The sequence below is a fragment of the Pteronotus mesoamericanus genome, unplaced genomic scaffold (genome assembly GCF_021234165.1).
Source record: "Pteronotus mesoamericanus isolate MK-2021 breed Mesoamerican mustached bat unplaced genomic scaffold, CSHL_Meso_final contig_116, whole genome shotgun sequence".
Classification (NCBI taxonomy): Eukaryota; Metazoa; Chordata; class Mammalia; order Chiroptera; family Mormoopidae; genus Pteronotus; species Pteronotus mesoamericanus.
The window spans coordinates 13,300,740-13,312,766 of NW_026555027.1; the positions used below are offsets into that span (position 1 = coordinate 13,300,740).

At 37.1% G+C, this 12,027-nt stretch overlaps 1 protein-coding gene across 6 annotated transcripts in view; it reads left to right on the plus strand.

Annotated features, from left to right (window-relative positions):
* APP (amyloid beta precursor protein) overlaps positions 1 to 12,027 on the plus strand; it is a 228,924-nt gene that overhangs the window by 152,867 nt on the left and 64,030 nt on the right. For all 6 annotated transcript variants that reach the window (XM_054579515.1, XM_054579519.1, XM_054579524.1 and 3 more), the window contains 2 exons: positions 3,189 to 3,263; positions 3,957 to 4,115. In XM_054579515.1, coding sequence (XP_054435490.1) covers positions 3,189 to 3,263; positions 3,957 to 4,115 — 234 coding nt within the window. The remainder of the gene's footprint in view (positions 1 to 3,188; positions 3,264 to 3,956; positions 4,116 to 12,027) is intronic.

Here is a 12,027-nt window from a genome sequence, read left to right on the forward strand (position 1 = left end):
TTGCTCTACTCACTCAGTCATTTTGAATGCATCAGCCACACAGCACACAGCACACTCAGTGGCATCTACCAGCCTCACTGACTAGTACAGTGAACTTGACAGTGTTCATGCATGCACATTTTAGTCCACTCTCCTTGGCTGCCAGGTTACACATATGTCATGCAGACCACTTTCTTTATATTAAGAGTGGCTGGACTTTTTGTGGACAGACATCGTATATATGAAGTCTTGTCTTTCCAGCTGAATTGTAAACTTTTAGTCCATGTGAGTTTACATAAGTCATTTTACTAACCTTGCATTTCTTTCTTGAACTCATTTAGTCATTATCTTAAAAATATATAATCCTAAATTGTTTTTCCCAGTGTCTTGGTCATTTGATCCTATTAAGATAACTGATTTCAAATACTCTACTAGTTTTAGGTATCATTAATCTCCTAGAAGAGTAGTAACTTAATTTTATTTTAGCACTTCTATTTAACACATGGCATAGTTCACCTTCATTTTAATAGATTTTTTTTCATCTTTTAGTCATTATCTATATCTGAGATAACTTAAGGGATGTTATCCTGGAGTAGAGAATGCAGTTTGCTAGATTCCAGTGTCATAGGAAAGTGAGACTATCTTCATAATGAGTACTGAATTCTGGGGACTGTCTGACTTTGAATTTGCCTGACTCTTAAATCTGTGTTGGTTATCCATTTTCTCTGCATGAAACTACCAAGTCTTTGAAGATCCATAAATCCAGGAGATGCTAGTACTTCTGGGCATGCAGTGGAAAATTTCTTTATAAGAGTATAGGCAATGACAACAAAGTATGGATCCTGAGAATTTTTAATTGAAAAAAATGTGGTCCTTTTAATCATTTTTTATTGTAGTTTTTATTGTTTTCTTAAAATACAGAGGATATTGTTTATTTTTGGTTTTGGTATTTTGGTTTTTTGTGGCTCATGGTAACTCTAAACTTGTAGATTTCTGTTGTTATATGTTATGAATAGTATCTAGCAAATATAAGATACCAAACGATTTAGAAGTACTTTTATTAGTTACGAATTTATCAGTTTTATTGTATCTTTTAAATGAAGTTCTTTGAAAAAAAGTTGACCTTTCCCTAAGTGTATTATTTTTAAGATAAGCAACAACGTCTCTGAATGGCCCTTCCTCTGGGTCACCAAATACAAATAAAACTAGTTCATCTGCTAGATCTGCCACTTTATAATGGCCAGTTGGGCCCAGGACAAAAGTGTGTTCTTTAGAGCCACAAATATCTTGGTTTATATCTTTCCTTTTAAATCTTTTTCCTGCACGACTTTGGGCAGGTACTTAACTATTGTTCAGAAAAAGGGATGACCATGCCTAATCTCATAGGCGGCTGTGAGGAATCAGTTAAATGAGTTAGGTTTTGTAAAGCTCTTAATACTGGACCTGGTATTTATCAGGTCGCAGCAGTACTGTTACCTCTTACCAGTTACCTCGTGGAAGCCATTGTTCAGAGGGAGGTGTGTTTATCTTTTAGTAGCAGACCTAGTGGGATGTTATAGGTGACTTGTTTTATTGGTGAGGGTGTAAGATATTAAAGTTCTCTGAAAATCAGAATTTGATTTCATTTCTTTAGAAGTGTTTATTTTCCATTTATTGGCTAAATGAATCTTAATTATTCCTTTATTTCTCTGCTTAAAGCTGTAAGTTCAAGTTTTGAACATATACCGTGAAATTGTAAAAATTTAAATATAACATGGGAAATCAGTTTTTTACATTTGAGTAAAACATTTGACATCTCTCAGACTAATTTTGAGACTCCTCTCTAAAGAATATGTGGTATGGTAGCACCACTGTGAACATTCTTGAAGCAGGAAATTGAAATATATTTAATACAAGGCTTATCTCTCATCCATAAAAGCAAAAGTCGTCTTCAGTAGCCTCCTGCACACCAACTGTCCTTCATTAACTCTTAGAGACACCAAAACATCTGGGACAAAATGTTTCCTTTCTTTTGTGTTTTGTTCTTTTTTTTATAACAATGGGGCATTTTTTCCAATTTGGCTGTGAACTTTTTAGGTCATTTTTAATATGTTTGTCAAGTATAGTTGAGAATACATTCCATTGTATTTTGTCCAAAATTTCATGAATACAACATGGGGTGCTTGTCCTGTATCTTATACAACCAATTAATGTTAATATACGATAAAGTATCTAATTAAAAACCCACATGCTAATTCAGTGTGGTGTTATCTCATAAAACTTCCCTGTCAATAGGTATGAGTTGCACTGAAAGAAAACAACACAACAACAACAGCAACAAACACTAGTTGACACCAAATAGTACACTTGCAAAGGAAAAGACAGCTGTAGGAGGGCAAGAACCTCAAGTCATTTTGTTTCAACAACATGCACAGCTGCAGACTTTTCTTCTGCAGTCAGATCAGTAAGTGAACTTGTCTCAGGGAAATGCTAGCAGCAAACATCAAGGATGAGAGGAGGAAACTTATTTTTCTAGAAAACAGATTAGCCTGGCCATTAAATTAGCATTACTAGCGAAGAATAGCTTTTGCTGCATTCAGAACATTAAAATATGTATTTTCTGGGAATTTTAGAGGGATTTAGGGCATTTTTGCTGTTTATGGGGTTGGTTGGTAAACAAAGGGTTCTAATTACTCATCACTGCTTCAGTGGTGTGGATTTCAGGGTTTCTGACAACAGAAATCTCCTTTCCTCCAGTATGGACTGCTTTTTGTCACTGTTGTTCATGGCGTGTCTACACATGCATAAAGTATTGTATATGATTCTCCCCCAATACTCTTTGAAATTTTATAACTTGCTTTCCCAAAAGACTGAAACCAATGTGTTCAATTTAATGTTGGAAAACCTTGTTCAGGAAATAGGTGTCTTTCATGAATCATCAACATTTGTGCACATCAAGTAAAATGACCTTCAGCCATTTCTCAGGAAAAGAGAAAAAGACCACCTTTGTTTCAAAGGGCCATACTGCTGAAATAAATTTGAATATTTATGTTCAATATACTACCGGGGTAGATTTACATCTAAGTAAGAAGTCAAATATTATTGGAACAAGACTGGAATGTGATAATTGATTAAAATGTCAAGTATAGAAGAAAACAATCCATCTCATTAAATCTATATTTGAAAAAAAGAACTATGATTTTAAATTTGAATGTTTTCTTATTTTGTAGGTCATGAGAGAATGGGAAGAGGCAGAACGTCAAGCAAAGAACTTGCCTAAAGCTGATAAGAAAGCAGTTATCCAGGTAAAACCTGAGCCTGTTCTCACAAGAGGCATAACACCAGCCCCCTGACCCCATTCGTTAAGTGCCTGCACACGCATGTGTGATTGTTCATATTCTCATCGACTTAGATTACTGTTCATCATTGTCTCGTAATTGAGTTGCTTAAACCCTGCCTTATATTTGCTCCCAATTAGCTCAAGCTATCATTCTTTTCCATAAAACTCATACTGTAACTTGCAGTCTACTTTTTAATCAATAAAATATCTTTTTGATTGCCATAACCTTCTCCTGCTGCTTCCCTGGCAAATATTACATAATAATTAGAATTTTTAACGGCAGCTTCTCTCAAAATTACCTTAAGTAAATATGAGATTATCATGGTCATTTTCTTAAATTAAAATTCTTTGAATAAGAGAAATTTCTTTAAATATGCAGTGTAATTTAAAGTTTCAAGAAAATATAAATTTTACTTAGTCAAATCAGTCTTCGGGGACCATATAAAATAATGATTTACAATGAGAAATTAAGTTTGGAGATAGACTCCAGGAAAAGGAGGTAACCTATAAAACATGCTGAATTAGTCAAGAAGGTTGCAATGACTGTGAGATCTTGGAATGAAGTGAAATTTGACGTCCCTTTTAAATGACTCGAGCATGCCGCCCCATCCAACATGTTTAGTTCCGAAATGACTTGTGCATGTGTTTGCAATGGCAGCATTTCCAGGAGAAAGTGGAGTCTCTGGAGCAGGAAGCAGCCAACGAGAGGCAGCAGCTGGTGGAGACTCACATGGCCCGAGTGGAGGCCATGCTCAACGACCGCCGCCGCCTGGCCCTGGAGAACTACATCACCGCTCTGCAGGCCGTTCCCCCACGGGTAGGTCTGGCCTCCCGGCTCACTTCAGGGCACAGCCCAGAGCGTGGGCCTGTGGGTTCTGGGCACTGAGGGCCACAAGGAGGAAATCTGGAGAAATGCCGTGAGCACCATTGTTCAGAGCCTTGACCTGAGTCCATTCATTCCATCTTGAAAGTTAAAGGGTCACAGGGCAGCTGCCTCCACAGGACTGTCTCAGCACAGCAGACACATTTGTCCACAGAGGAGTCGGGCAGGCTTCCCAGGGGCTCAGGGTACAAGGCCTGACTCGAGGCGATTTACCAGGGATGGTGGCCTCTCATGGTAGAGTTGAAATCAGGGAACCACTTTGGATGGAACCTACCGCAGCCCCCTCATCATATGTGATTTAGGCATAAATGTACCTATACCTTCATTAAACAGTCTTCTCAATTAAAAGGCAAGGCCCAGTGATATGCTGCCTCTAAGAAATCCACTTCAAATATAGAGACAAATAGGTAAAACAAAACTACAAAGATGAAAAAGATACACTATGGTAACATTAATCAAAACAAAGCTGAAATAGTTCAATTTTTATCAGCCAGTAAATCTCAACTTTTGTTAACCTCACATATGGTCAAGAAAAGTTGACATGTGGCCAAGTTATAAGGAATTTTAGTGGAATAGGAGAGACTAGAACTAGAGCTTCCTGCTCAGAGCAGCAGCTGTAGTCTCTGGAGGCAGCCCTAGTCTGTCATGGCGTCAGCACCAGGGAGCCCTGTTTGTGCTTTTCAGTGATAAATGCCCGTGGAGGCTTACCGAGCAAGGCAAGCAAAGCAAGCACAAGTATCCTCAATGAGGCTTTGTGGGAGAAGTTAATTTGGGTGTAGGAATATCCTGAAGATGAGTGTGTGTACACTGTGCCTAATTGTACTATCCATGATTATGTGAAGGATACTAAAATTTCCAACTGGAATTGTGGGTTGGTCTGTTTCTCTTGTGAAACTATCAGGTTTTGCTTTGTGTATTTTGAGGCTCTGTTTGCAGGTACAGAAACATCCAAGGTTGTTACATGCTCTTTCACGCCCCTTTAATCATCATCAAACACCCTTCTTTATCCCTAGTACTGTCTTTTGCTCTGAAGTACTGTCTGATATTAATTGAGCTATTCTAGCTTTGTTTTGATTAATGTTATCATAGTGTATCCTCTTTTCATCCTTTTAGTTTTTTTTTTTACCTACTTGTCTTTATATTTGAAGTGGATTTCTTAGAAGCAGCATGTAATTGGGTCTTGCCTTTTAATTGAGAAGACTGTTTAATGAAGTCATAGGTACAGTTATGCCTAATCTGTCATCTTGCTATTTGTTTTCCATTTATCCCATCTGTGCTTTGTTTCTTTTTTTTCTTTTTTGCCACCTTTTATACTAATTGCATATTTTTTTATAATTCTTGTTTATGTGCTTGGTTGCTTTTTTAGCTATAACTCTTTGTTATTTTAGTGTTTGCTTTGGTTTATATAGAAAATATTTTTAACTTTTCACAGTGATACACCACTTCATGTATATTACCAGAAACTTAAAATAGAGTACTTCTATTCTCCATTCCCTATCTTTGGCCTGTTGTTGTCACAGTTTCTCCAAACTATATCACTGTTATTTTTCTTGAAACAGTCTATTATCTTGTAAAGGAAGAGGGTATAAAGGAAATAAATGATAATGGAAAAATACAGTTTAAAAAGAGCTTTAAATAATTAGAAAGACATTTATTTACATATATAGTTACCATTTCTGGTGCTGTTCATTCCTTGCATAGATCCATCCAGAATTTTTTCTCCTGCCCAAATGACATCCTTTAAAATTTCTTTTAATGCATGTAAATTGGTGAAGAATTCTTTTGTTTGGACTGTCTAAAAAATACATTTATTTCACCTTTATTTTTGAAGGGCATTTTTACTGGGTATAGAATTCTAGGATGGAGTTGGGGTTTTTTTTACTACCTTAATAATGATACTCCATTGTTTGCTTACCTGCATTGTTTCCAAAAATAGTACTGATATCATCCTTTTCTTTGTCTCTATAAATCATATATCTTTATTTTTCTGCTTTTGAGATTTTTCTTTATAGTAGTTTCAAACAGTTCAAATATGGTATGCTGTGTTGTATTTCAGTCTGGTTATTTTTCATCTTATACATTGTAGTTTTCATATCTAGAAGTTGAATCTGGGTTTTTGTTTGGGTTTTTTTCATATCTTTTATATCTTCATTTAACCTTTTTTGAACTTATGAGATACATTATAGCATTCTTTTCATGTCCTTGGTTGCTACTTCTAACATCAGTGTGAGCTTTGGGTTAATTCTGATTAATTTTTCTTCTTTATATGTAATATTTTTCAGCATCATTTTATACCTAGTGATTTTCTGTTGGCTGTCGGACATTGTGAATTGTACCTTTTTGAGCGTTGAGTATTTTTGTATACCTATAACTAACTATTCTTAGCTTTATTCTATAATGTAGTTCAATTACTTGGAAACAATTTCGCTCTTAAGATTTGTTAAGTGGAATCAGAGCAGTTATCAGCTGATGGCTAGCTATTCCCCGATACTGAAGCAAGGTCCTTCTGAGTAATCTACAGTGATGAATTTTCCCACCTGGATGGTAGAAATAAGTACTATTCCTAGCCCTGTGTGAACACTGGACACTGTTACCTCTAATCCGTTTGGATGATTTCTGTTCTGTGGCATTGATTAGTTTTTCACCTGCATGTACTGATCATTGGTCAACTACACTCTCAAGGGGCATCATGTGCATGCAAATCTCTGGGTTCCCTCTGAGGGACTCCCTCCTCTCCGGTTTGCTCTGCTGAGACTGCGAGCCACCTTTGTCTCTCCAGACCCTCACTCTATATCTTCAACTCTGGGGTTCCTCCAGGCTCTGCCTGAGTTCCCAGGCCTGCAGCCACAGCCCAAAAACTCACGTATTTGTAGAGCTTACCTCATTGGTTTCCTATTTCTCAGTGTTCACTGTCCTTCATCTGATGTCCAATATGTTGTTGAAACGTAATCCTATTTTTTTTTCTGTTTTTTTGGTCATTACAGGTGGCATCTTTTTCTTGGTCTTGGCTGGAAGTGGCCAAGTCTGTGTGCACATCATGTAACTAAACCAAAAAGCTATCCACTTGTACTGATTCTTTTCATCATTTTGATTTTTCTTTCTGTAGTAAAGTTACAGTAGAGAAAGCCCTGAGGAGCCATACGAGAGCTCCTGGTACTCTTCCAAACAGCAAGATAGTATCGACCCTGTTCTGCTGATGACGTCACTGAGATTGAGTGGCTGGTCCAGGGTGACACCATGGCCAGTGGACAGGGTGGAGCTGTGAGTCACAGTTGACCACTGGTGCTTTCTTACTAGACCATGCTTCCTCTCCGAACAAAAAGCTTTTGAAAAAGAAGACTCACATTAGCATTTTTATTTTCTATTCACAAAAATATATCTGTTCCAACACTGCTCAGTAAAATTCCATTTGTCTCTTTGGAGAAAAAATCCTGTGGTTACTCTTTTTTGAGAGGACTCAGTGTCGGGAGGCGGGGCAGTCGGGATCCTTTGCCAGAGCAGGGGAGGGTGATGGGTGTTGAGACCAGAATCTCACAGTGGCTGACATTTAGTAAAGCATTTATGCTAAAGTCCAATCCCTGAAGTAAGATCATTGCTCAATAGTCATTGATAGAGCTAAAAATGAGGTGAGGACTGAATGGAGTCTTTCACAAATGCGCACTTCAGATCTCTCAGGTCAGCCCATCTGCCATCACTGGAAAGACAGTGACAATAAAACGTGGGCCAAAGCTTCATCATTATCGAAGGGGATATTTCTAGATTGGCCATAATCATGCTTGTTCTGAACCTGTTTGTCACTTCATGTAGAATTAGATAGCATGCTTATTTGAAATTAAAATTAAAAACTGGATTAGGAAGAACTATTTTAGTGTGAAAAGAAATCAGGTGATTGTCGATTGATCCAGGGATTCCTGTTGAATTCTCACCTAGACGTATGCAATATTCAGTAAAAGTTGAAAGTAAAGAAATGAATTAGACTAAGTGTTTTTTAATAGATTCTGTAGCTGATACTGCCTTTGGAATAATTATCCCTTCATAAGCCCTGACCACACTCTACCATACAGTCCCAAACTTTGCAAACATGGGAATCTGAAACAACATGGATTTTTTTCACAGTATATTTGAAACTCAGGTTCAAATATACTATATACTATACTATACTATACAAATATACTATATTTAATCCAAGTGTAGAAGTATTACATTATGATGTTTTGTTCAGCTTAAGTTCCTTTCTACTATGAATTTCATGTCTGTGTGTGCTTTATGTTCCCAAGTTCCTTTTTGATTAATTATATGCCTACAGCTGATACACTCAGTGGCTGATGTAAAGTGCATTGTTTGAATCATATTTAGAAATATATATTTTTTCAAATATTACAATAGTTAAAAACAGTTTTATTTTCTAAGGAATAAAAATGTACTCAGAATAAACTCTTCATCTGCAGAGGACTAATGATTATTCTAAGGACCAGTCCATTCAGTTTATTCATTTTTCTAAAAGTTTCCTTGGAAAATCAAGGAGTTAGACTTCCCCCCGCCCCCAGAAAAATTAAATTCCTCTTCAAAGGTGCATCCCACATAGTTGAACTTTAGAAGTCTTCAAGCTTACAAACTTAAGTACTACTTAAACCTGTATTATCATTGTTTAACAACTAATCCTGTGCTTCTGGCTTCTTTTTTTATCAGAGCTCATATTCAGCACTTATGGCTTCATTAAATATGAGCTAAATACCACCTGAATCTTCCTTCTTGTAACTGTCAGGCTCCCACTTCATAGAAGGAGAGAAGACAGTGATATTGCCTGCCTATTCAACATTTTGTGTGATCTGAAGAGCGGTTAGGCTTAAATAGAATCTGTTAAATGGGAATACAGTTAAACTAAAGGCTGGATAGGAATTTATATTTAAAGTAAACTTTCCATTGTAGGCTTAGGTCTGGAAAAACTTCAGAGCTCCTAATTAGTCAGAATTGAAATGTTTTCAAGGTAAGAAATGATTAACCAAACCTTCCTTTGTAATTCTTAGATTTTGTAGTTGTTCCAGATACATGGTCTAAATCTTCTGTTAGACAACATCCTAATTATTTTTCTGACTTTAACAAAGTTTAAGCATTTTCTGTGTGGAAGTGAGAATTGAGAAGCATTTTTGTGTATTCTTGTCTGTTCGTCTACATGTCTATGTGCCCATAGTGCTGCTGCATGTTTTCCCAGGTTCTCATGATTGCAGTATCTTATCCAAAAAAAAAATTGATTTCCTGCTTATAGCTGTTTGCTTCACATTCAGACTCTCAGCATTTAATGGAGGGAAAAGAAATTGTCAGTGTCTTTAGTACCGGAATTTTTTTTTTCTTTCTCATTTCTAATTAGTTTCAGCCAAATATTACATTTCCTGTGATTCCTGAAAACTTCTTCATGGAAATCTTTGGTCGAATGTGAATGTAATGATTGATGAGACTTACCGTTAAGGAGCATTGTTTTGTCTTTGTGTTGAGGTTTTGTTCAACACTATTTGGTGAATTCTAACAACAGGGCAATGAATACTGAATAAGAAGAAACAATCACTGGAGAAAAGACAGGCCAGCCATGAATGGGTGCGTTGGGACAGGCCAACCAGTGCGTGCCAAGGGAGGCTCCAACTAAATTAGTCTTTAGCCCACATGAATGCTGGTATAACTCTTAAGTTTTATTAAGCAGAAATGAAACTGAGGTGCTCAGCTTGGCTGTTCTAGCTTATACATGATATTGCTAACTGTCCTCTCCCACAGCCCTTCATTTTCCGCTTACCACTTTTGGTCACAAAAGAAACATGAAGCATTTATAGAATATAAGAAGATAGCATATATTTCCAAGGTATATATGATCTATCTACTCCTCAATCTAATGGATGATAAGTAAGTTAAAAATTATTTGCTGAGTTTTTAACATGTAAGGGCACTGAGACAGATGAGTACTAAGATGTTTAAAGACATTCTACTCTCAAATTTTTAATAATCAAAATTTTGTAAAGCTGATCAGCATATACTTAAAAGACTTCTAGGTTGAAAATCATCTTTGAGCAATGTAAATAATTATCCTATGCCTTATGTTAATCATTCATTCAGCATTCATTTATTTGAAGTTGAGACTTGTAAAAATTGGTGAGCACAAGAGGACTCAGTCACTTGAGAACTAAATGTCTCAAGACAGACCAATAACAAACAGTGGATGGAAAGAAAAAAATAGGAGACTTAGCATTTATTGAACAAAGTCCTATGAACTCTGTTGAGTGGTTGGCATGCTATTTCGATGCTGCCTCTCAGTATTACTTCCTTACCTTGCTTGAATCTTTAACAAGCTTAACACGTACACAAATCTTGCCAAAGGTTAGCAGTTAAGTTTGTAGCCAGAGACACTAGTACTCTCTGTTTTTAATTGAATTAAGTTAAATAGAAAATTAATAAATATGTAAGAAAGGCATTAGTTTGGAAGCCATCCTGGTCCTCTGAGTCTGTATTCCTCACCCAGATTCCCTGCAGAGCAGAACCCTGCTAGGTCACGCACTTCGGAGTTGAAACGGCTCTTCCCAAGGTGCTGTCAAAACGCATGGCACTGCGATGTCAGATTGTGATCTAGCAGCAGTTTCATGTATATATTCATATCTATTTTCACTTCATCTTTGAGCATGAAAACATAAATTCATTTTCTAGACAAATGCACAGCACATTATTTAACAGTCCAGTGTGTACTTAGCTGTCCAGCATTACAAGGACCTGCCCTAAGCGGCCAGGGGTCTTCTCCCTCGAAGCATGAACGCTGCACACACAATTGCACGTGGATTTCCAAGAGTTCACTCATTTTGGAAAGCTCATCCATGGCTCGGTTTAAAGATCCCAGGTGATACTTGGATTTTTATAAGCTTTATCTTGAGCTTTTATTAATATTAACATTAATATTTTTAGTACAGGGCACTGTGGTTAGGTAGAGTAAGAGGAGAGGGTGAAATTAAAAGAAACATAAATGTGAATATCTTTGAAAAATGGTAACCAGATAGGGCATGTAGAAAGCAGAAATGCCAAAATCCAAGTTATGAATATGCACAACTGAAGCATATTATCGTAACCCTTTCCGAAGAAGTCGAGACTGTGGCACGGTTGTTATTTGTCAGATGGTCAGACCCATTCAACACATCTTCCCAAAGGTCTGATACTTTAAAACATCTTCAGTTTACAGTCTCTTCTGTGACTCTGGGCCTTGCTGTCTGGGTCGTCTGGGTTGTGTTAATAACCCTGACCATCGTGCAGAGCTCCAGCATGTTTCACTGCCTGACTAAATAGGAATTTAAGACGTAAGTCCGAACAGCTTCTGGCACTTCTTTGCTGTCAATTCAGCTGATCTTAGCTCTAGACCCAATGTGTGCTAAAGTTGCTCCAAAAACATAAATCACGGTTTGGACCAGCTCCTAAATTTACTTCTTTAAGGTGCCTTCAGTAATTTATAGCTGCTGTGGTCTCTGTAGCTAAAGGAAAAACTATTATCCGTACGCTCAGTGCTCTCACACCAAATGTGTGGCTTTTTCCTCTCATGTTAAATAATTCTGTTATTGTCAAGAGTGAGGATAGACCCCATAGGTTTAGGGCTTGGTCCCACAAGACTGCGTCCCATTTCAGAAGCCAGTTGCAAGTCCCAGGGCATCCCTCCTTTCCCCTCTCTCTAAAAATAAATAAAGTATTTTAAAATAGAAAGGTAAACACGGGTGTGATGCAAAGGTTCCTGTGGAAGCATCTCCGAATGCTTGGTTCTTGTTTTGTTTTGTTGGCGAGGAGGATGTTTTGTGTGTGAGGGAACTGTTATTTTGCTTTGTTTTCA